The sequence below is a fragment of the Agaricus bisporus genome (genome assembly GCF_000300575.1).
Source record: "Agaricus bisporus var. bisporus H97 unplaced genomic scaffold AGABI2scaffold_5, whole genome shotgun sequence".
NCBI classification, from domain to species: Eukaryota; Fungi; Basidiomycota; class Agaricomycetes; order Agaricales; family Agaricaceae; genus Agaricus; species Agaricus bisporus.
The window spans coordinates 579,705-601,256 of NW_006267368.1; the positions used below are offsets into that span (position 1 = coordinate 579,705).

General features: G+C 47.5%; 9 protein-coding genes across 9 annotated transcripts; 8 read left to right on the plus strand and 1 right to left on the minus strand.

The window, feature by feature from the left end:
- Positions 1 to 105: 105 nt before the first annotated feature.
- Positions 106 to 2,308, plus strand: AGABI2DRAFT_68978 (hypothetical protein; the record flags this gene model as incomplete). The annotated part of the gene is made up of 16 exons (XM_006460791.1): positions 106 to 337; positions 390 to 474; positions 542 to 599; positions 649 to 783; positions 839 to 851; positions 902 to 1,035; positions 1,091 to 1,275; positions 1,332 to 1,358; positions 1,421 to 1,446; positions 1,496 to 1,547; positions 1,595 to 1,601; positions 1,660 to 1,839; positions 1,889 to 1,929; positions 1,978 to 2,090; positions 2,143 to 2,178; positions 2,238 to 2,308. The coding sequence occupies 16 exons, from the start codon at positions 106 to 108 to the stop codon at positions 2,306 to 2,308; spliced, it is 1,395 nt and encodes a 464-aa protein (XP_006460854.1).
- Positions 2,309 to 2,457: 149 nt separating this feature from the next.
- AGABI2DRAFT_221113 (anthranilate synthase) lies at positions 2,458 to 5,142 on the plus strand. The gene is made up of 2 exons (XM_006460792.1): positions 2,458 to 2,924; positions 2,991 to 5,142. The coding sequence occupies exons 1-2, from the start codon at positions 2,587 to 2,589 to the stop codon at positions 5,056 to 5,058; spliced, it is 2,406 nt and encodes an 801-aa protein (XP_006460855.1). The 5' UTR covers positions 2,458 to 2,586; the 3' UTR covers positions 5,059 to 5,142.
- A 200-nt stretch (positions 5,143 to 5,342) lies between these two features.
- On the minus strand, positions 5,343 to 7,438 carry AGABI2DRAFT_192446 (hypothetical protein). Its single transcript, XM_006460793.1, has 11 exons — positions 7,231 to 7,438; positions 7,142 to 7,176; positions 7,058 to 7,088; positions 6,938 to 7,006; positions 6,851 to 6,883; positions 6,505 to 6,795; positions 6,380 to 6,459; positions 6,250 to 6,331; positions 5,995 to 6,198; positions 5,801 to 5,934; positions 5,343 to 5,748 (listed from the first exon to the last, which is right to left on the minus strand). Exons 1-11 carry the CDS (start codon positions 7,396 to 7,398, stop codon positions 5,565 to 5,567), a joined length of 1,311 nt encoding a protein of 436 aa, XP_006460856.1. The 5' UTR covers positions 7,399 to 7,438; the 3' UTR covers positions 5,343 to 5,564.
- An 800-nt stretch (positions 7,439 to 8,238) lies between these two features.
- Positions 8,239 to 8,666, plus strand: AGABI2DRAFT_117782 (hypothetical protein; the record flags this gene model as incomplete). Its single annotated transcript, XM_006460794.1, has 2 exons — positions 8,239 to 8,309; positions 8,360 to 8,666. 2 exons carry the CDS (start codon positions 8,239 to 8,241, stop codon positions 8,664 to 8,666), a joined length of 378 nt encoding a protein of 125 aa, XP_006460857.1.
- Positions 8,667 to 9,302: 636 nt separating this feature from the next.
- Positions 9,303 to 10,280, plus strand: AGABI2DRAFT_135951 (hypothetical protein). The gene is given in 5 exon segments (XM_006460795.1): positions 9,303 to 9,464; positions 9,476 to 9,477; positions 9,517 to 9,607; positions 9,673 to 9,936; positions 10,002 to 10,280. The coding sequence occupies 5 exon segments, from the start codon at positions 9,329 to 9,331 to the stop codon at positions 10,253 to 10,255; spliced, it is 747 nt and encodes a 248-aa protein (XP_006460858.1). The 5' UTR covers positions 9,303 to 9,328; the 3' UTR covers positions 10,256 to 10,280.
- A 568-nt stretch (positions 10,281 to 10,848) lies between these two features.
- Positions 10,849 to 15,567, plus strand: AGABI2DRAFT_185198 (aminophospholipid-transporting P-type ATPase; the record flags this gene model as incomplete). Its single annotated transcript, XM_006460796.1, has 18 exons — positions 10,849 to 11,200; positions 11,253 to 11,404; positions 11,455 to 11,663; positions 11,713 to 11,997; positions 12,050 to 12,225; positions 12,281 to 12,298; positions 12,352 to 12,914; positions 12,966 to 13,520; positions 13,578 to 13,692; positions 13,743 to 13,829; positions 13,883 to 14,028; positions 14,078 to 14,192; positions 14,245 to 14,288; positions 14,353 to 14,586; positions 14,635 to 14,777; positions 14,828 to 15,037; positions 15,091 to 15,180; positions 15,243 to 15,567. 18 exons carry the CDS (start codon positions 10,849 to 10,851, stop codon positions 15,400 to 15,402), a joined length of 3,654 nt encoding a protein of 1,217 aa, XP_006460859.1. The 3' UTR covers positions 15,403 to 15,567.
- Positions 15,568 to 16,054: 487 nt separating this feature from the next.
- On the plus strand, positions 16,055 to 18,110 carry AGABI2DRAFT_69516 (hypothetical protein; the record flags this gene model as incomplete). Its single annotated transcript, XM_006460797.1, has 9 exons — positions 16,055 to 16,144; positions 16,211 to 16,335; positions 16,392 to 16,493; positions 16,555 to 16,759; positions 16,812 to 16,886; positions 16,941 to 17,097; positions 17,144 to 17,397; positions 17,452 to 17,805; positions 17,862 to 18,110. 9 exons carry the CDS (start codon positions 16,055 to 16,057, stop codon positions 18,108 to 18,110), a joined length of 1,611 nt encoding a protein of 536 aa, XP_006460860.1.
- A 105-nt stretch (positions 18,111 to 18,215) lies between these two features.
- On the plus strand, positions 18,216 to 19,043 carry AGABI2DRAFT_192450 (hypothetical protein). Its single transcript, XM_006460798.1, has 3 exons — positions 18,216 to 18,290; positions 18,351 to 18,765; positions 18,815 to 19,043. Exons 1-3 carry the CDS (start codon positions 18,221 to 18,223, stop codon positions 18,978 to 18,980), a joined length of 651 nt encoding a protein of 216 aa, XP_006460861.1. The 5' UTR covers positions 18,216 to 18,220; the 3' UTR covers positions 18,981 to 19,043.
- On the plus strand, positions 19,044 to 21,544 carry AGABI2DRAFT_117786 (hypothetical protein; the record flags this gene model as incomplete). Its single annotated transcript, XM_006460799.1, has 4 exons — positions 19,044 to 19,124; positions 19,176 to 19,293; positions 19,343 to 20,466; positions 20,513 to 21,544. 4 exons carry the CDS (start codon positions 19,044 to 19,046, stop codon positions 21,542 to 21,544), a joined length of 2,355 nt encoding a protein of 784 aa, XP_006460862.1.
- Positions 21,545 to 21,552: the final 8 nt, after the last annotated feature.

Sequence of the window (21,552 nt, forward strand, 5' to 3'; positions counted from 1 at the left end):
GTCTTTGGTCTGGGGAGCGCTCTGGACGGAATGGATGACTCGATGGAAATACAGCGCGAACAAGTCGAACGTATGCGAACTATGATGGGTGCCAATATGGAGGCCATGAAACAAAGGCTGGCTGCGCCATCACCCGCTATCAACTTCAAGAATCCAAAGGCGGAGCAGTTCTTCGTCGATGGGACGACAATTCCTGAAGTCAATTTTGACGCTGGTCCGTCTTGGGCTGGCTTATTGCCCATTTCTGGAGCACCGGATGAGACACGCAAGCTATTCTTCTGGTTTTGGCCCACGAACAACCCTGCCAATACCAAAGACCTTCTTTTTTGGACCAACGGTATGCGCCACCCGGTTTCTTTCTGATTTGGAACGAGTCTGATATCAGACAGGTGGACCTGGTTGTTCTTCACTTGAAGGATTTTTACAAGAAAATGGGCCGATTTCCTGGTCCTGGGGCCAGGCTGAACCTACCCCGTACGTTACTTTATCTTTATTCGTTGGCCACTCAGGATGAATTCGACTGATCGAAATGTCTCCACAGCAATCCATTCTCTTGGACGAATCTAGCTAATGTCCTCTGGGTCGAACAACCAGTTGGAGTAAGCTGCCAATTGTCATAAGAGAGACATAATCTGACATCTCTGAAAGACTGGTTTTACTCAAGGAAACGCAAATATTTCCAATGATGATCAACTCGCGGAGCAACTTGTAGGGTTCCTCGGGCAATTCCTCGAAGTATTCGATGAGCTCAAGGGCAACAACTTCTACTTGAGCGGTGAAAGTGTAAGCGTAGAGCGCACCTTGCAATCATGCATCTCATTGATGAAATATATTCTAGTACGCAGGGTTCTGTACGTGAATTTGAAACACCAATCGTACAGACTTCTGAGTATTGCTCTAGATGTTCCTTATATCGCTAATTGGATATATGAGCACCCGGGCCTCGAATTAGATCTAAAAGGCATATGGATTGCAGATCCATCCTTGTCGTCGGATGTCGTACAAAGAGAAATACCTGCTCTTCGCTTTGCGCAGGTACGTTTCCGTTATCATGCAATTTTCGAAGATTTAAGATGGATTTTTGGTGCAGGCAAACAAAAATGTTTTCCCCTTCAACAGCTCATTTTGGGACCAACTGCAAAAGATATCTGACGATTGCGGTTACACCGATTATCTAGACAAATTCGTCACGTACCCACCGACTGGCCTCTTGCCAATTGTTGGAGATAGATCTGGATGCAGCATATTCAGACTCATTCAACGTGCTGTCGGAGTGTAAGATTTTTCTCGTCGTGTTACGCCACCCGCTTGTATCTGATCATTTCTGGAAGCCTCAATCCAGCGTTCAATGTCTATCGGTGAGTTTATTCCATTGCAGTACCATCTATGCAAGGGTTCAATAGTTCGATTCGACTCTTAGCGTCACCGATACATTCCCAGACCTCTGTATGTGGGCTTCAGGGAAAACATCTATCTCAAACTAACAGTCACAAAGGGAGCGTCCTCGGCTTCCCTCGAGACACCCAAAAGTTTATCTATTTCAACAGGTGAGTATACGAGATCTTTGGAAGATGATTTTTGACTGGGGAATTAGGACTGACGTATGTCAAGACTAATAGTGGTCGTCCGTAGTACTCATTAGTAACTAATTTCAACTAGGTCCAAGATGCTATCCACGCACCTCATATGGAATGGTCTACATGCTCAAACCGAGATGTATATATCAATCCAAACACAGGGCGCGGCGGGCGAGATCAATCTGTACCTTCCATGCTCAGCAACGTCATGCCAAACGTGATCGAGAAATCGGTTAGGACCGTTGTCGTTCATGGTCTCGCAGTACGTATGGCGCTCCTATAAATTTGTCTGTTTTCAAACTGTCAAACAGGATATGATTCTGATAGCTGAAGGGACACGCATTGCTATTCAGTGAATATGGTGCTTATTTTGCCTGGCTTTTGACTAATGTGTATATAGGAACATGACCTGGGGTGGAGCACAAGGCTTCCAGACTCCCATTGAACCAGAAAGCTTCACAGTTGATGGCTTTGGGGTGTTCGGGCATGCTCACACTGAACGTAACTTGACCTGTAAAGTTTCTTATCCCATTCTATGTTTTGCTATCATTGACTCCCATGATAGATGTTGAGTTCTTCTACAGTGGTCATATGACACCGCGTAAGTGGCAATTTATATTTTCTTTGATTGCTTTCTGGAAGCTGAAACATGATCGGAAGAATTCGTTCCCTGGGCTTCGTTCGCCACGTTGAACTATCTGATGGGACACCAGGATTCTGTCTCTACCTGAGCGGAGTTGAGATGGATCGTTTTGATAATTTGTTGAATCAGACTGTTATGTATGTAGTTGTAATTGAAGTACTGACGACGATGAGCGCTGCCGACTAGTAAGGGCCGAACACATGGGAAGTGCGACCGCGAGCAGTGCGATCATGCAAACCGAGATCACAAGATCATATTAGATCATTGCCGTGGGCGAATTATTCAGGCGCCTACCCCTATATAAAATTCCTCACCCCTACCGACAAGTAACCCAGAAACCCCACTCGACTCGACTCTATATCCACCATGTCAGGAATGCCGGGAACTTCATCTCTTCCTCCCTATCTTGCTGGACAGCTTGACGTCCTCATGATCGACAATTTTGACTCATTCACCTGGAATCTCTACCAACAGCTTTGTCTCCTTGGTGCCAGTGTCACCGTCATCCGCAACGATGCGATATCCCCAGACCTATTCCCTCAACTCAAAATCAATTCCCTCATCATCTCTCCAGGTCCGGGTCACCCCCACACAGACTCTGGAGTATCAAAGGATGCCATTCGCTACTTCACTGGCAAAGTTCCTATCCTCGGGGTTTGTATGGGATTGGAATGCCTCGTCGATGTCTATGGCGGCTCAATCCAGTAAGTCAATCAAAGGATTTAACTTGATTCTTCACCTGTCTTCAATACTGACGAAAAATTTCAAAGGTACGCCGGCGAAATCATGCATGGCAAAGTCAGTCGAATACGACACGACAATCGTGGATGCTACAGAGACGCTCCTCAAGGCCTGAAGTCAATTCGTTACCACTCGCTTAGCGCTTCCTACGAGACTCTTCCCGCAGAGCTCGCTATCACCTCCGTGACCGAAGAATCTGGCGTGATAATGGGTGTTCGCCATCGCAAATATACTGTCGAAGCCATTCAGTATCACCCAGAAAGTATACTCAGCGAGGGCGGTGACAACCTTGTTAAGAATTTTCTTTCCTTGCGAGGCGGACTCTGGGAGCAAAACCCCGGGGCCCACGTCCTTGATGCGACTATGCCACCCTTCCTACCTGAAATCCCAGACGATGTCTCTACACCTGTGACTACCCAGAAAAAAGTACCTTCGATCTTGGACAAAATCTACAAACAGCGACTCCTCGACGTTGACCAAGCGCAGGCAACACCAGGGTCTACAATTCAGGATCTTCAGACTCTCCACTCCTTGAATATCTCCCCACCTCAGATCGACTTCACTGTACGCATCAGGCAAGGCACCTCTCCTGATTGCCCCGCCATGTTCGCTGAGATAAAGCGCGCATCGCCCTCGAAAGGCCCTATTGCATTAAATATCAATCCTGCCGCACAGGCTCTCAAATATGCTCTGGCTGGAGCCCACACAATCTCTGTCTTGACTGAACCTAAATGGTTCCTTGGATCGCTTCATGACATGCTGCATGCCCGTCAAGCAGTTGCCCATCTCCCCAATAGACCTGCTATCCTTCGCAAAGACTTTATTCTCAGCAGGTACCAAGTACTTGAATCGAGGATTTGGGGTGCAGATAGTATTCTTCTCATTGCCAGTATGCTCTCGGAGTCTAGTCTCCGCGATCTTTACAGTTACGCACAAGAGTTGGGCATGGAACCTCTTGTTGAAGTCAATAATGCGCAGGAAATGGAGCTCGCCCTGTCCTTACCTGCCAAAGTTATCGGCGTCAATAATCGCAATCTCCATGACTTTAAGGTTGACATGAGCACGACCAGTAGACTGAGTGATATGACGAAGGGAAAGAATGTCGTTCTTTGTGCGCTTAGTGGTATTGCGTCGAGGAATGATGTTGAACGGTACAAAGGTCAAGGCGTCGGCGCGATACTCGTGGGTGAGAGCCTGATGAAAGCAAAAGATGTAGGTGAATACATCAAGGAGCTAATGGGGACGCCTTCGGTTGAGGCCAAGAAAGAAGAACAAGGGACCCCTCTTGTGAAGATCTGTGGCGTTAAAACTAAGGATCAGGCACTAGCTATCGCGGATGCTGGTGCTGATCTTCTCGGACTGATGTTCGCCAAATCAAAGCGTCGTATCGATCGCCAGGTTGCAAAGGAAATTGCTGCAGCCATCAGGGATCGCAGATTCAACTTTGATTTCAAGCCGATTTCAACTTCATCTGCAAACGAACCCTGGTTCTCCATGAATGCCAAACGCCTTGCGAATATTACGCAACAAACGCGCCCACTCCTCGTTGGTATATTCCAGAATCAACCTTTGGAAGAAATTCTTGAAACGGTAGCGGATGTGCAGCTGGATATTGTCCAGTTACACGGGAATGAGCCAGTGGAATGGGCAACTCAGATCCCAGTCCCTGTCATACGTGCGTTCCACCTCGGATTCAAAGATGGCAGGATTCGGGGAGTAGAAAACATCACTCATCCTGGCAAAAATCATTTCATCCTTTTCGATAGCGTCCGAGGCGATGGATTGAGTGGAGGTAGCGGCAAGATTGTGGACTGGGCGTTCGCAAAGAAGGTCGCTGATGGTGGTGAAATTCTACTCAATGGCCCAAGGGCATATCTGGGATCCGAAGACACGTCGTCGACCACGAATTCATTGGATGGCAGTCGGTTGCCTATCATTCTTGCCGGTGGTTTGACACCCGAAAATGTCGCCGAGGCTGTGAAGCAAGTCAGGCCTTGGGCTGTTGATGTAAGCGGCGGTGTCGAGACCGAGGATGGTGATCTGAAGGACCTGGAGAAGGTCAGGCTGTTCATTGCCCGCGTTAAGCTGCTAGACTAGCGCAGAGTGTTTGTATATCCTATTCAGTTCTGTGTTTAGGAATTTAACGGTATCATTTAATCATTATCACGCTTGTTTTTTACTGCAAAGAAGGGCCTTTAAAAGTAGTCCAATTGTCGGTTTCCTGGCGTTCCATGCCTCCCTTCTTACGTCTGGGTACCCTGGGAACCATGACGACAAAATTCTGTGGCTAAACGAAGATATGCTTCCATCCCCTGACTAAAGTTAGCCTTGGCTGTCAGCTTAAGGTCGACAAAGTTCCAACAATTTCAAAGGCGATACCTGGGGGTGTCATTCCTTGAGAATGCAGTAAACCAAATTTTTTCATTGATTCATTGTCACTACCTAGTATAAGCCGACACCAATATTGAACCAAAACAAATCTACAGCACAAGGCTTCATAGACGCATACAAGCACTCTTTCATGTATACATAGCAGCGTGCAACTTGGAAGCATCACGAGCATCACAAGAACAACGAAAAGGGTCGCGATGTCAAACCGTCATTTATCTCTTTCCGAGATGAGTACTGGCGAGCTCGCGCTCAAGGTCCGCACTGGGATCATCATAAACTGGACTGGCAGGTCTTTGGCCCATGCTGCTCATAGTGAAGCCGGAGGTAGCTCCGTGAGGTGGTGCATGCTCTTGCACAGGCGAGTTGATGATTTCCTCCCGAGATGGTATAGGGAGACTAAAAGTTTCATTCAGCAGCTGCTTCACTACTTACACACTCGAGTTCTCACCTGTCCTGGCGACGGATTTGGGAGGACGCCTTGGCTTGGTTTCGAACTTCGGTTCGGAAACTTCTGACCTCCTCTACAATCAGCTTCTTCATTCCTTCAATGGTATCTTCCTCTTCAAAACTAAAGTCAAATGTCTACATTTATGCAGCTATCAGCGAGGAAGTTTTTAGACTCTATTGAATTCTGTCACGCACGGAGGGGCAAACCGGCTCGTCAGCGGGGTCATGCCATACCGCGAAGTAAGGGTGATTGAGGGCTTGTTCGCAGCCAATTCGTTTGATAGGATCAAAATGCAACATTTGGCCGAGTAAGTCTATGGCAAGAGGGTTTGCTCGAGGGTAAAGTGTCGAGAAAGGTACGCGTGGTTTGATCGGTAGGGATCGAATGTAATCTTGTGCCTAAATAATCGTCTCAGCATGCTATGGCTTGATCATGGATTGAAAACATACACGAGGCGAGCCTACGCGTCGAAGCGTTTCTTCGGGAGGTGTTCCAAGGTAATGTAGGATCTGGTTCAGTTGGTCTACGTAGCTGGAGCATGGTAAGTAAACATCATCGAATACCACGGTGTGAGCTCACTCTCTGCCTTTGTAGATAGGTTTTCCTCCCAGCAGTTCGGCCAAGATACAACCGATGGACCATACATCGATGGCAGTAGTCTTTAGAAGTCAAAGCGGGGCCTTTAAATCACACAAGCGACTTACGTAGTTCGCAAAGCTCAGCATGATTTCCGGGGCACGATACCAGCGAGTTGCTACATATTCGGTCATGAAACCTTGATTCCCAGCCGCCCTAGAAGTTCCACCTCCGGGACTATAGCCTCTGGCAAGGCCAAAATCGCAAATTTTCAATTCACAGTCTGCGTTGACGAGCAGATTCCCTGGCTTTAGATCACGGTGGAGGACGTTGGCAGAGTGGATGTACTTGAGACCGCACAGGGTTTGATAGATGAATGATTGGAAGTGAGCATCAGTGAGAGGTTGCCCAGAACGGATCTGAAACGCTTAATGAGCTCTCAGATTTCCATGTTCAGACAGACGTTCGATTTACGATAGCATGAAGATCGGCCTCCATGAGCTCTTCCTAGGATCATTGTGTCAATGTTCGATTGGGTGCGGAAAGCTAAGGGGTGCTGACATAGAGATAAACCTCATCAAAGTTGCCGTCCGACCGGAAAACGATATCCATATCATAGAGACAAGTGATCTGGTGGGATCAGTCAACTGAAGGATATACAGAATGTAGATTACCACCAACATTTTTGTGGCCTCTGAAATGACGAAGCAACCTATTGACATGTATTAGCCGATGCCTAGCTATGCCTCGAAATCAGTAGCGTACTTGATCTCGCGAAGACATCGTTTAGTGAGGATACGCTACATGTAGGACGCGGTTAACTGAATGATATTCGATAGTCTAGCGGTGCAGACCTTTGTATTGATGTTTGTAATTTTCTTGATGGCGCAACCCTCTCCAGTGCTACTATGCACGGCGGCTATGACGCAGCCATACGCACCCTGGCCGAGTTCCTTGACCATCCTGTATTGGGCATCGACAACGAAGTTGGAATTCAGAGCGGTGAAGGAATGTCTTGCCATCGGGTACGGAGGTTGGGATATGACGGGGGATGAGAATGTGTGTTGAAAGAAGATGGATTCGGTATCGGATGGGCATCGATATGATAAATAGGGGACTGTCAGATCTATCAACCTCCTTGATCTATTTCGATCCGCTTCTGCAGAACTTGTTCTTCATACTACTTCATACTCTCCTACGGCATGTCTAAGTGAGATCTTGCCGATGGCGGTGATGGGCAACTCCCGCACCCCGCCTAACCAGTGCAATCAATCTCTTGGCACTGTCGGCGACCCACGCAACCTTCGCTGTCCGCTGGCCTCTGATTCACTTCTGGACACGATCCTTATACCAGTCCTCATGTATTGGCATAATCGATGGGATCTGAGAACGACAACCTTGTTTGCATGTTATCCTTGCAGTTCCAAAAATAGCGCGACGTTCAAGCTAAATATCACGACTTTTCGTAAAGCGGACTGACTAGTGTTGGACTAGTGCATTACCTCTGCCAAACCTCTGCTACAATCGTTACATTCGGGTACTCCATGAGTCCATGACGTTGTTGTTTTACGTCTTCGGTGCACCCCGCCCTCGAAATTAACCAACTTGACCAACTTGGCTCAGTGCTAGCTCAATAACCTCAGAACTTGGTGATGACCAACAAAGTCTTGTTCTGCGTCCCAGTCCATCCTGGACTTGTTTTCTCGCTGTTAATGCAATTCTTTGTGGACATCGTAGACGGGTCTTGGCTCTTATCATGGATATTGAAGAGCGATGATCATGGTACGCACAATGCACATGCACTCAGTATCACTGTACAGTGCAACTTGGTTGAATAATATTACTTAGGGGTCGAACCGCTCATGAGTCTTGATGGCTGCTTGATTGCTGTGACAATATGGAATTTTTACGCGGCCTTCATTGCTGTCGTTGGGTACGATAATGATATCGTCAGTTTAACCAAATACTCACCTGTTCTTTTAGTCTTTATGGCAGCATTTCAAAAAAACGATTCATGAAAAACTTCATGAAACCACAGTCATTCGTTTGGGTCGCTAATATTGCCATTTCAGTGTGGAATATCGATACCTATTATCGATTCAATAAGGAGAAGAGCAAACTTCTGGGAGAATGTAGATCTAAAATGGTGGGGGTTGAGGAAACCAGGCTCTGCGGACTTTTGATGAGTTTCGAAGCCGCTCCTCTGCCTGATGTCTGGGTGTCTTTCATTTTGGACACGATATTTCAGACTGGTGAGATTCAACCCTTTTCTGAAATATGCCTGATTTGAACAGCGTGCCATAGCCACTTTCTTTTTCTTGTATCACTATCGGAATGAGCTGATTCGCCACAAGCCGGTCGCAGCCGAAAGACCTATTCAATGTGAATCTCAAAGAGCACTAATTCAAATGCCCTCGATATCGGCGACACGAAGTCGACATAGCGACGAAACGCTGGCGGAAAATGAAGACTCAGTCGCCTAAGCCGAATCCACAGCCTTTCTTTGGGCGCGTTCATCATGATGCTGTGCGGCTGCGCTCATGACTGCGGAGGTGACGTCTTCTCTATTTATTCTATCCTTATGGACATACGTAGTTGTGTGAAATTTAACGGACGCTGAAGTTGATTCATGCTTGGCAGCTAGAAATTATCCTCAGTACCCGTCGAGCTGAATCTTCACCGGTTGGTAATTGGACTTTTTCTCAAGAGGACACTCTTGGAACGAGATTACATAAATTTGCTAGTGGAGCTGACTCGCGGCGAATAAATTGTTCGAAGACAGTGGTTGAATATGAATGATGGCGGTGCGGCACAGGCGAGGCCGATTCTTATCAAATTGTTGGGCTATGATCACTGGTATAAAATGCAGAGTTGAAATTGCATATTGGATCGTTCCCCTTTCTACCTTTTTTATCTTCCCTTATATCCAGTTTTACTTCAAAGGCTGTCCCGATGGCCCCTAAATTCTGTTGCTGTCTTCCGCTTCGCTTGGGAGCAATCGTGATATCTTTCCTGCAATTCCTTTTATGCGGAGCGGCAGCTGGGGGTTTCTGGTACCTCCTACATCTCGTCGATACCGAAGTGAATTGTGAGCAGTTTTCCTCCAGCCACCAGAATCCTTTCTCTGACATTAGCCAGTCAACCAGGTGGATCACGCCCGTAACGTGCGTATTGCATTCATCGTTGCCGGATCGATATGCACCTTCGGTGCTCTCATTGGTCTCATCGGGTACGACTTGAATCCGTCTATCACTAACGATTTCAGTTTGTTGACGGTTTTTTATTTGGATAAAGATTTTTCGGTGCTGCTTTTAAAAAGAATGGACTTGTTAAGACACACCTCGCTCTTCTCTACGTCAGTTTGCTTCTTCAAGTGGCATCTGGAATTTGTTCCATCATAATTTTCTATCGATTCCGTCACGATGATGAAGCCAGGGAGCGCTGCATTGGAGGCTCGAGCGATGCCGTAAAGATTAACTTGTGCAATGCGCTCTCCCTTGAAAATACACCTGAATGGGCCATTTGGGTATCCAGCCTTGTTCCTACCGTGGTCGTAGCCTGTATGTCTCCATGCCCCTTTCTCGTGCCCTCCATTTTTTTCTTATCGATTTCTGTTTCTTCATAGATGCCTGCTATGTCGTACACAGTTACTCCAGGCGCTTGGCACAACAAAAGGCTGACGACCAAATCTTCCCTCGTTCTGGCCCCGCGTATACGCCTGTCTTGGCGACCGATAAAGATGAATCCCATTCGCTGTCACGGCCCAATTATTCATATCCCTACGCTGATACTACTCATTCTTTCGGTAATGCTACAAACACACCACCTGGTTCCGGTCATGCTGCTGGCTATTATAATCATAACAATAACCATGTATGAAAGGACCACTACTTCCGAGTATATTGTAGTGCTTTGTTGTATTATGGACTAGGACATTAGCTATGATAGAAGTATATACCTTACCATTTCGACCGGATTTTTTCAGGATATTTTGCGCATGAAACCATGTTTCAGAATGCTCACAATACTGTATTTGTTTTCTGCCGTTAAGCTGTGATTTTCATCTAGTTTCCTGCGAAATGCGGAATGAAGTGCCATAGTGGATATTTTTGGTGAAGCACTGCCACCTGAATTGGATCTTGATCAGTGTTTTGGACTGCTTGGCTGTAGCCTCTTGGAACCCGGATTCACGCAGCAACTGATTCGCAACCAATTCATTCCCGTCTTCACCATCCTCAGTAATATCCATTCCAACTCGGTCTGCGCAGGCTGCCTCTGCGCCTATCATGGCCGACGATTTTTTACGACTTGTATCATCTGCAAACCCTGCAGCAAGGCAGTACCAGCCTACAACGACTAGCTATCCTCCTTCGGCTGGTCCTCACAACAACCAATCTGAACGCCAACTCCTAGATCCATTCTTTGACGACGATGACTATGCGCCTGATTCAGCCTTTGGGCGCTCCCACGCTATGGAGTCGCAGGAAAGTGGGTTACCGTTGAGCCGCACAGCAGCAGCACCCGCAGGTCATTCCAAGATCACCCTCGGTGATGGAATGCCGCAAGGATGGAATTTTGACGATGAGGAAGTGACGCCTTCGAACCGGACGCAGTTTTCGTCGACCATGGCGCAGCCACCAAAGTCGTCATCAAAGTCGGGGCGGAAGAGGTGGAAGTGGAAGTGGCCTTGGCAGAAGGAGGTAGTGTTAACGGGAGAGAGAGTCATCGCGTTGAACAATAGTCCTGCTAACGGGGAATTTGGGAACAACTTCATTGCTACGAGCAAGTACAATGTTGCAACCTTTTTGCCCAAGTTCTTGTTCGGTACGTGCTATCTTCCCCATATAATATGCATGGGCTGAGCATATCTTCGTAGAGCAATTCTCAAAATACGCCAATTTGTTCTTCCTATTTACTGCATGTATACAACAGATACCCGGTGTATCACCAACACAGCAGTACACCACTATTGTACCGCTGGCCGTGGTCCTTCTAGTCTCCGCTTTTAAAGAGATGCAAGAGGATCTAGTGAGTTTTTCCTCCGTGTGATTTGACTTTTGCTCATTGGTTGTTTGAAGAAACGACATCAATCTGACTCTGAGCTGAATTCGCGTTACGCAAAAGTAATGAATCAACATGCAGGATTTACGGAAACAAAGTGGAAGGATATAAAGGTGGGAGATGTAGTGCGGATAGAAAACAACGATTTTATACCCGCGGATATGGTCTTACTCTGCTCGAGTGAACCAGAGGGTCTGTGTTACATTGAGACGTCGAACCTTGATGGGTGAGTTTCATGATTTGCCTGATCTGCCCCTGCTGAGTAGCACTTGCAGCGAAACTAACCTCAAGATCAAACAAGCCAGTCCGCAAACTTCACATCTAACATCTCCTGAGCTTGTCAACCGACTACGCGGCACTCTTCGCTCCGAACACCCGAACAACTCACTATATACCTATGAAGGCACTTTGGAACTCTTGACTGAGATGGGAGTACCCAAGCAAGTACCCCTTGGGCCTGATCAAATACTGTTGCGTGGTGCTCAGCTGCGTAATACTCCATGGGCGTATGGTCTGACTGTATTTACTGGCCATGAAACAAAACTCATGCGGAACGCCACGTAAGTACCCTCCACGATTGTAGGAGTGCATTGGCTAAAATCCAATTTGTAGTGCAGCTCCTATCAAAAGGACAGCCGTTGAGCGACAGGTAAACATACAAATCGTGTTTCTATTCATCATTCTTCTTGCCCTGTCCATTGGTTCTACTATCGGAAGCAGCATCCGTTCCTGGTTTTTCTCTCGTCAGCAATGGTACTTGTTCGAGAACGTGTCGGTTGGTGATCGAGGTGAGTTGATTGACATCCACATGGATTTTTAATATCCTGATTGTTGCGAACGCAGTTCGTGGGTTTATCGAAGGCGAGTCATTTTATTTGATACATACGCCTCTCGCATTGCTGATCGCCGTGTAGACATCCTTACCTTTGTGATCCTATATAATAACCTTATCCCCATCTCCCTCATTGTCACCATGGAGATTGTCAAGTTCCAGCAAGCTCAGTTAATCAATTCGGATCTGGATATGTACTACGCAAAGACCGACACACCTGCGCTCTGTCGAACGTCATCCCTTGTCGAGGAACTTGGTCAAATCGAATACGTTTTCAGCGACAAGACAGGAACGCTAACATGCAATGAGATGGAATTCCGTTGTTGCAGTATTGCCGGTATAGCTTATGCAGAAGTGATAGATGAGTCTAAACGTGAAGGCAGGGATGGGAAAGATGGATGGAAAACGTTTGAGGAGATGAGATCCCTGGTGAATGGATCCTCTAATCCATTCATGGATGCACCGTCGGCCGATGCAACAGATGAAGGGAAGCAAAAGGAGACTGTCATGGAATTCTTGACTCTTCTCGCTGTATGTCACACAGTCATTCCCGAAGTCAAGGATGAGAAGATGGTCTACCAAGCAAGTAGTCCTGATGAAGCTGCTCTAGTAGCTGGCGCAGAGCTTCTCGGGTTTCAGTTCCATGTAAGTCTCAGTATAAAGGTGTTGTACAACACACTAAATATACTATTCCAGACACGTAAACCCAAATCAGTGTTTGTCAAAATCTTGGGGCAAAACCAGGAATTCGAAGTATTGAACGTGTGCGAGTTCAATTCGACTCGTAAAAGGATGTCGACTGTCGTACGAGGGCCGGATGGCAAGATTAAACTTTATACGAAGGGCGCAGACACCGTTATCCTAGAGCGACTCAACAAACACCAGCCTTATACCGAGAAAACTCTTATGCATCTCGAAGACTATGCTACAGAGGGTCTGCGAACTCTTTGCATTGCCTTTCGAGACATTCCAGAACAGGAATACAAGCAGTGGTCCACCATCTATGATCAAGCTGCCGCTACCATCAATGGCCGAGGCGAGGCCCTGGACCAGGCTGCAGAACTCATAGAGAAGGATCTTTTCTTGCTCGGTGCTACCGCCATCGAAGACAAGCTTCAAGACGGAGTCCCTGACACCATTCATACCTTGCAGACGGCTGGAATAAAAGTTTGGGTATTGACCGGCGACCGTCAAGAGACAGCTATTAACATCGGAATGTCTTGCCGGCTAATATCCGAGTCTATGAATTTGGTATGTATATCCACAACGTTCTGGCCGTCTATTGTAAAAGTGATTCACTCAATGTAGGTAATCGTAAACGAGGAGAACGCCAATGACACAAGAGAATTCTTGACGAAAAGGCTATCGGCCATCAAGAATCAGAGAAACACAGGTGACATAGAAGACTTAGCTTTAATTATAGGTACGTGTACTAGTGACAGCATTCTTCTTTCCCATGTTCACTGAAAATAGATGGCAAGAGCCTCGGTTTTGCCTTGGAGAAGGAAATTTCAAAGACGTTCTTAGAGCTTGCTATCATGTGCAAGGCCGTGATATGCTGTGTGTCTTCTCAGCTTCCCTTTTTTTTCCACCATCTAATTATCAGTAACCAGGTCGTGTATCGCCATTGCAAAAGGCACTTGTTGTCAAACTGGTCAAAAAAAATCAGAAAGCCATTTTGCTTGCCATTGGCGACGGCGCCAACGATGTCAGTATGATTCAAGCCGCACACGTCGGTATAGGTATATCTGGCGTTGAGGTAAATACATACTCCAAACCTGTGAACGGAGGATGACATTTGGCCGTAGGGTTTACAAGCTGCTCGGTCCGCCGACGTTGCTATCTCGCAGTTCAGGTACTTGAAGAAGTTGCTGCTCGTACACGGTGCTTGGAGCTACCGCCGTTTATCAAAGCTAATTTTGTGTATGTCTTCATATTTCTGGCTCGATATCAACTTCACTGATTCCTCGTTCAGATTCGTTTTATAAGAACATCACGTTGTACATGACACAGTTCTGGGTGAGTAATTGCGTTGGTGATTGTTTTTACCCAAGGACTCATATCTCACTGGGACGCGTATTAGTTTTCGTTCTTCAACAATTTTTCCGGTCAGATTGCCTACGAGTCATGGACGCTGACCTTTTTCAACGTGGTGTTTACTGTCCTACCACCGCTCGTCATTGGTATCTTTGACCAATTTGTGTCTGCGCGGTTCCTTGACCGATATCCCCAACTCTACATTCTCGGACAGAAAAATGAATTTTTCACGAAAACTGCCTTTTGGCTGTGGGTCGCGAATGCCCTGTATCATAGTATCGTAAGTGAAGGGGTATTGTTATTTTGGCAGCTATCTCACGTTTCGCAGGTCTTATTCGGATCCTCTGTAATTTTGTTCTGGGGAGACCTCCGATTGTCAAATGGATTAGACAGTGGACATTGGTTTTGGGGGACTACCCTGTACCTTGCGGTCATTCTAACTGTCCTCGGAAAGGCAGCATTGATTTCCGAGTAAGCCATTTCGCCTGTTGACCAAGGTAGTCATTGATTGTTCCAAATAGCATTTGGACTAAATATACTGTCGCCGCCATTCCCGGATCTTTCATTTTCACTATGGCTTTCTTGCCATTATATGCATTAGTTGCACCTCTCATTGGGTTTTCCACCGAATATGCTGGCCTTGTACCACATTTATGGGGAAACGGGATCTTTTACTTCAATCTCTTACTTATACCCATTTTCTGCCTTGGACGAGACATGGTTTGGAAATAGTGAGTGTCGGGTCTGGGATCGTTTACGAATGGACGCTCATATTTTCTTGTAGCTATCGGAGAACATACAACCCATTGTCATACCATATTGTCCAAGAGCTACAAAAGTACAATATACCCGACTATCGACCGCGACAAGAACAGTAAGTAGATAATCCGGGTTTCATTACTGGAACGTGAGCTCAACTTTGATGGCCCATCGTAGGTTTCAGAAGGCGATTAAAAAAGTGCGCGCTGTGCAACGGATGCGTCGGAATCGTGGGTTCGCCTTTAGTCAAACTGAAACTGCTGGAAAACAGGATCAAGCGAGACTTATCCGTGCGTATGATACCTCGAAATCGGACGCCCGTCCGAGTGGCTACTAGTTCTATCCTTCTTCGTTCTTGATTTCTTTATATGCAGTCCGCTGTTTTTTTGGATACTTATGACTGTTAGATCACTGGGACGGTGTAACTTATAATGCATGTCGCTGTCTATTCGAATATTTTTGTTGCTGGCATTTTTACAATACAATATGACACGGTATTTTTTAGATGGGTGTCATCAATGATACGGGATGGTAGCAGGTGCAACCGATTCACCCTTGATCAGTCGCCAAAGCATCGACCCGGAAAACTCTGGCTGTAACCAGGGTAATTCTAGACATGATGTGCCGAAAATAAATGAAGTAGTTGAGTGCAGTGAACTAATAACAGTGCCAGTTGAGGGGGACAAGAAGCGCGGGAGATGCCGACGAGGGACCTTGACAACAGGAATCATGATCAGTCCAGGATCTATCAAGACATTCTTACGACATAAAGCAGGTGGTGCTCTCTGTTGTATCCTCATTCTCGTTATACGCCTGATACGGGACTGGATCCTCGTTCTTCTTTTTCTTTTTCTTTTCTTCTTTCGCCGAAATTTCCGCCACTCCTTTTCTTTGCATTTGTACCTTATTCCAAAATCGGCGCGTCAGGGACGCTAAATTAATACTTTGGGAAAAAGAACCCACCATCATCCACCTTACTGTCCGCCATAATGTCTCTTAAAGCTGAGCTTGAAACTTGGGCTGCTGCGTTGAAGGCGTACGATGACCAGGACTTTGAGAAGGCTTTGGACCTGTTCTCGGTGCGTTTATGTGGTTTTTATGTCGTCGACGACGTTGATGGCTTATCTGTTTCACTTTTTTCAAAGAGGATCGCGGACTCGTCGAAGATTTTAACAAATATGGGACTGATTTATGCGACCCTTGGAGAACACGAAGCTGCTGTGGAACGTTTTATTGAAGCTACAAACCTAGACCAGTATCTGGCCGTTGCGTATGCCCCCCATTATCACCTTTGATCATTACTATTGTTCACATATGACCTCGCAGATACTTCCAATGTGGCGTCTCCAATTTCCTGCTTGGTCGCTACGACCTCGCTTTCAAAGATTTCGAGCAAGCTCTTTTTTACCTTCGCGGAAATCAGGCAATGTGAGCGTTGTCAGTCTGTGGATAATCGTTTTCCATGTTCTCACTGGTTTCAAACGTCTAGTAACTATGAACAATTGGGGCTCAAATTTCGATTGTTCTCGGCAGAGGTCTTGTATAACAAGGGTCTGTCTCTGATTTATATGGGGAGGATTGATGATGGGATGCAAGATATGTTTGAGGCGAGCAAGGATAAAGCTATAGATGACCATGAAGTTATTGATGAGGCCATTCGAGACCGTGGGGAGGGTTACATGGTTTTCAGTGTTGTGCGTCGTCTTCAGTTTTCTCTCTGTGCCTATTCTGATGGATGCACCTTAGCCTGTTGGTGTACTCTATAGACCTGCGGAAAAGAAGCTGAAGAATGCAGCTGCGCGGAACTTTTTGGGGCAACCGGTGAGCATGGCAATCGTTCGGTGTGAGATCGCCGCGTTGACGTTTTTTTTGTAGATCTTGGTTGCTTCCAGCGACCCAAATGATGCTTACACTACATTCTCCGGCTCGACTCGTCTTAAGCAAGGTATCACACCCAATGGTTTATTTATCGAGGATTCAGAGGCCAACATTACGAGGAGCAATAGCATGCCCACTATCACACCTAAACCCAGTATGTTCATCTGAATCGGTTATTGTCTTTGTCTGATATTGTATAGAAACAAATATAGAACCGCCTTCGGCTTCGGGTATTGAGCGTTCCAAAACGACGCTTGCGGTACCATCCAATGCCCGAGAACGGATATCGCCAAGTTCCGAAAACGCAGCTACGTCAGCAAAGGATGATAAAAACCTACCAGCTCCTGGAGCTGGACGGCCGGCTGTTGGTATTGGGGGACCGGTTAGAGGACTAAGCATACGAAAAGCGACTGCGCCTGCGGGACCGAGTAACCCACCGAAAGGTATGGAAAAAGTTTCACGGTGTTGCTACGTTATATGTTTAACGTTTGGGTTCACAGCGACCAAGGATACCCGCATCACGGAGCTGTATGACGATTACATCGACTCCTATGCTGACACACCCGAAACGGTGCCTCCCGTTCCCTCGAAGAATCCGACATCAGCCTCGGATGATCGTGTTATAGCTTGGGCAAGGGGTGCGGCTGATGTACCTCCGGCTGGAATTTCTCGTAGTGGATCAAGGAGTGCACCGGGTAGTAGTTATGCGCCAAGTTCGTTTGGGTCAATGAGGAGACGACCTTCGCGGCGGCGTCCCCCACGGAGTCGGATGCAAAGCGCGTATGAGGATGAGGAGGAAGAAGGATATGTCAGCGGTGAGTATGATGATGGTTTCTATGACCTTACGAAGATTCGTGTGAAGGTTCGTTGCAATGTGTTGATGATGTGGATCTTGGGGAAATAAATGATGTTTTACAGATTCACTACAAGGACGATGTGCGGGGGATGGCGTTGACTCCGGAAATGACGTATAAAGAGTTTATGAGTAAACTTGCGTCGAAATTCAACAAGTCTGTGAATGGACTTGGATTGAAATTCCAGGATGAAGATGGGGGCAAGGTGACGCTTGCGGATGAGACTGATTTTGAACTTGCGGTGGAGACTGCGCGGACGAGTACTCAAGGAAAAGCTGAGGGCAGACTGGTGATTTGGTGCACAGACCGATAGTACTTACATTTGTAGTATTGATTTCTTTTTGGGATGATGGGTTTGCTTATGTCATTAAGTGTAGTCAAAATCGAAACCTCTTCTTTTTTCGTTCTTTGCTCGATACGCTTATGGGACTCTCGGGACGGAAAAACAAACAAAGGATACCTCATGATCCTCGGAATCTCACATGGGCAGACGGTGTGTTTTTTTGTTTAGAGAGAAATTGAGATCTATATTGACAAAGTAACGAAATAACAGATGCAGCTCGCTTCGGGTCTAGTTATCTATCCAAGTTTGGGTGGGACTCGAGTAAAGGGCTGGGAGCAGGTGAAGAGGGACGGACGTCTCATATCAAGGTTGCACAAAAGTTGGATATGATGGGGATTGGTGGGCATCGGAGTGGACCTGAGGAGATTGCATGGAAGCAGAATAAAGATTTTGAGAATTTGTTGAAGAGGTTGAATGCGGCGAATGGAGATGAGAAAGAGAAAGAGGAGGAGAGTGGGAGTGGGAGTGTGGTGAATGGATTTGTGAAAGGGAAAATGGAGCCAGAGGAGAAGAAGGAGAAACGAAAAAGGGAAGAGGATGGCGAGGGAAAAAAGCGCAAGAGACCGAGGAAAAACGAAGGAAGCGCCGAGGAAAAACCTGTCCGAGTGGTGCCACGGCACAGATCGTAGGTCTACCCATATCTGGCGTCGTGTTAAAGAACTGACTCTGACAAGCCACCGTGCACGGCACATTGCCGCCAAGTCGCTGGCCCGCACATCGGAGACGGCGATGGCTGAGATACTCGGCGTCGCAGCGTCAGAACCTGAAGCAGCGCCGACGATCCGGACGTCGAGCAAGAGTCTGGAAGAGTACTTCAGGGGGAAGCTGGGTAATAGATAGCGTGATGATGTAGCAGGGGTGACGGAATAACGTGGCTCCGACGCCGATCAGTAGTCTACCGCCATGAAAGTGCGAGACCTCATAAACGCGCCGCCCAGGACGCTCTCGCCGTCGCCAGACTCCAGGGCCAGCCTCTACCACCGCGTCAGTCTTTTGCCCTCTGCCCTACACCCCCCGCTCACCTTTTTTCATTAGCACCAGCAGGCTAACAGCATGCTCCGGCCCTCCGCAACCCCCTCGCGCGCTCCCTCTCCCTCCAGCGCACAGCGCCCCTCCAGACGGGCCTCCATCGTCCTCATAGGCATGCCCGGAGGTTCTCTTCTCTTCCCTCACTCCTCCACACCACGCTGATCTCTATGCAGTCGGCAAGACCACCCTTGCCTCCATCACTGCAAAGGCCCTTGGCTGGGACATGCTCGACGCCGACGCCATCCTCGAAGCTCGCCAGCAAACTTCCCTCTCCGACTACATAGCAACCAGGGGCCGCGATGCCATGCGACTCGTCGAATCCGACATCCTCCTAGATCTCCTCCAGAATAATCCCACAGAAAAGGTCATCGCTTGCGGCGCTGGGGTCATCGAGCTGGAACCAAACAGAAACCTTTTACGCCAATTCCGAGATCATGGCCTCGTTATTCACCTCCTCCGAGACCAAGACGCCGTGGCGGCATACACCCGCTCCTCCCAGGTCCACCAACACGATCCAGATACCTGGGACCAAAGGATCGCCCTCTACCGCGACTGCTGCTCATACGAGTTTTTTTCCCTCACTCACCCAGACGTCTCGACCGATTGCAACAAGCACAACCTTTCCGTCATCTTCAAACCCGTCGAACGCGACTTTTTCAGGCTACTCCGTTTCATACATGGCGTCGATACTAACAAGGTCCCCACCCGTCCCCATCGAACCTACTTCCTTTCCCTCACCTTTGATGACCTCAATAAAGCCCTTCCCCACCTCGAAGACTTGTCTGTCGGAACCGACCTTTGGGCCATCCGAGCCGACTTGCTCGCATCCTACGACCTCAGTTATCTTTCATATCAAATCGCTACCTTGCGCCGCCATTCCCCACTCCCCATCTCCTTCACTCTCCGTATGCAATCCGAGGCCGGCCACTATCCCGATCTTGACCCCGACAATCCATCCATGATGGAATCCTTCACCGCCTACTTCCAGCACGCATTACGTCTCGGTCTCGAATATGTCGAGGTCGGAGTCCATTATCCCCCTGCCGTCATTCAAAGTATCGTTGCCAACAAAGTCAACACGTCCATCATTGGTTTGTTTTGCGACATCGCAAATCGGTACCGTTGGGATAGTGCAGAGGCTAGGCGAGGTTATGACAGCCTTGTCGCAATGGGTGCAGATGTAGCCGTCATGGCCTTGGTAGCCAAGAGCTTTGAAGACAACATGAAATTACGCGTTTTTGCCGCCTCTGTCGAAAACGGCCGTATACCCTTTATTGGCTTAAACATGGGGAATGAGGTGAGTCGTGTTATCATGGGTTCACTCGTTTCTCAACTTTCGTCAGGGTAAAATCTCGCGAGCACTAAATCACTACCTCTCACCCGTTTCACATCCCCTTGTCCCTATACCTCCCCCCGCCGGTCATGTCACGTTTCAAGAATGTCAATCCATCCTCTATCTCACAGGCCTCCTTCCACCCAAACATTATTACGTTTTTGGTCATCCGATTCCTCATTCAATGTCGCCCATCCTATACAACGCCGCCTTTACCGCCCTTGGCCTCCCACATACATACAGCAAGTATGACACACCGAGTATAGATGAGATCCGCCAAGTGATTGAACAACCCGATTTTGGAGGAGCGAGCGTCACATTACCCCATGGCCGCAATGTCATACCCCTCGTCCAGCATCTTTCTCGTCATGCGCAAATTATCGGTGCTGTCAACACAATTCAAATAGCTCCTTGGGGTGGTCATGGGTTGATAGGTGACAACACGGACTGGAAGGGAATAAAAAATTGTGTGTGTCATGCTTTGACACCTGCACATGCGGTTACTTCGTCGACTACAGCCCTCGTGTTGGGTGCTGGAGGCTCTGCCAGGGCTACTATATATGCGTTATATCGCATTGGTGTCGTTAATATCTTTGTGTATAATCGGAGTGGATCGAAAGCCCGAACTTTGGTAGATGATTTCCAACGGCTTGATCGTCTCCTAAAGGTCACAGTCCTCGATTGTCTAGATGGTTCACAAATCGTACCTCCACCCTGTATCATTGTCTCTACTGTTCCCTCAATTGCAGGATCTATCGATACACCAGCCAAGGCTGTGGATTTGGGCCTCAAACTCGACCATTTATCTATGAATGGGGGTGTCGCTGTGGAACTCGCGTATGAAAAGAAAGTGACGCCGTTATTGGCGTTTGCGGAACAGAGGAGGATGCAGGGATCACCGTGGACGAGTGTGGATGGGATAGAAGTCTTGCTTGAACAAGCGTTTGAACAAGTTAGGTTTTGGACGGGGAGGAGTGCGCCTAGAAAGCAGGTTAGGCAGCAGGTGATGGAGGCCTATGAGGAAATGTGTCATAGGCTATGACGACAAAA

Excerpts from the sequence above, each read along its gene's own strand:
- AGABI2DRAFT_221113 (XM_006460792.1), top strand. The coding sequence starts at position 2,587 with ATGTCAGGAATGCCGGGAACTTCATCTCTTCCTCCCTATCTTGCTGGA. Across the intron at positions 2,925-2,990 it reads GTCTATGGCGGCTCAATCCA|GTACGCCGGCGAAATCATGC; the intron begins GTAAGTCAATCA and ends AAAATTTCAAAG.
- AGABI2DRAFT_192446 (XM_006460793.1), bottom strand. The coding sequence starts at position 7,398 with ATGGCAAGACATTCCTTCACCGCTCTGAATTCCAACTTCGTTGTCGAT. Across the intron at positions 7,007-7,057 it reads ATTTCAGAGGCCACAAAAAT|ATCACTTGTCTCTATGATAT; the intron begins GTTGGTGGTAAT and ends TGATCCCACCAG. Across the intron at positions 6,796-6,850 it reads AGGCCGATCTTCATGCTATC|ATCCGTTCTGGGCAACCTCT; the intron begins GTAAATCGAACG and ends TAAGCGTTTCAG.
- AGABI2DRAFT_135951 (XM_006460795.1), top strand. The coding sequence starts at position 9,329 with ATGGCCCCTAAATTCTGTTGCTGTCTTCCGCTTCGCTTGGGAGCAATC. Across the intron at positions 9,608-9,672 it reads TCTCATTGGTCTCATCGGGT|TTTTCGGTGCTGCTTTTAAA; the intron begins ACGACTTGAATC and ends TTGGATAAAGAT. Across the intron at positions 9,937-10,001 it reads TCCTACCGTGGTCGTAGCCT|ATGCCTGCTATGTCGTACAC; the intron begins GTATGTCTCCAT and ends GTTTCTTCATAG.
- AGABI2DRAFT_192450 (XM_006460798.1), top strand. The coding sequence starts at position 18,221 with ATGGGACTCTCGGGACGGAAAAACAAACAAAGGATACCTCATGATCCT. Across the intron at positions 18,291-18,350 it reads GAATCTCACATGGGCAGACG|ATGCAGCTCGCTTCGGGTCT; the intron begins GTGTGTTTTTTT and ends ACGAAATAACAG. Across the intron at positions 18,766-18,814 it reads GTGGTGCCACGGCACAGATC|CCACCGTGCACGGCACATTG; the intron begins GTAGGTCTACCC and ends GACTCTGACAAG.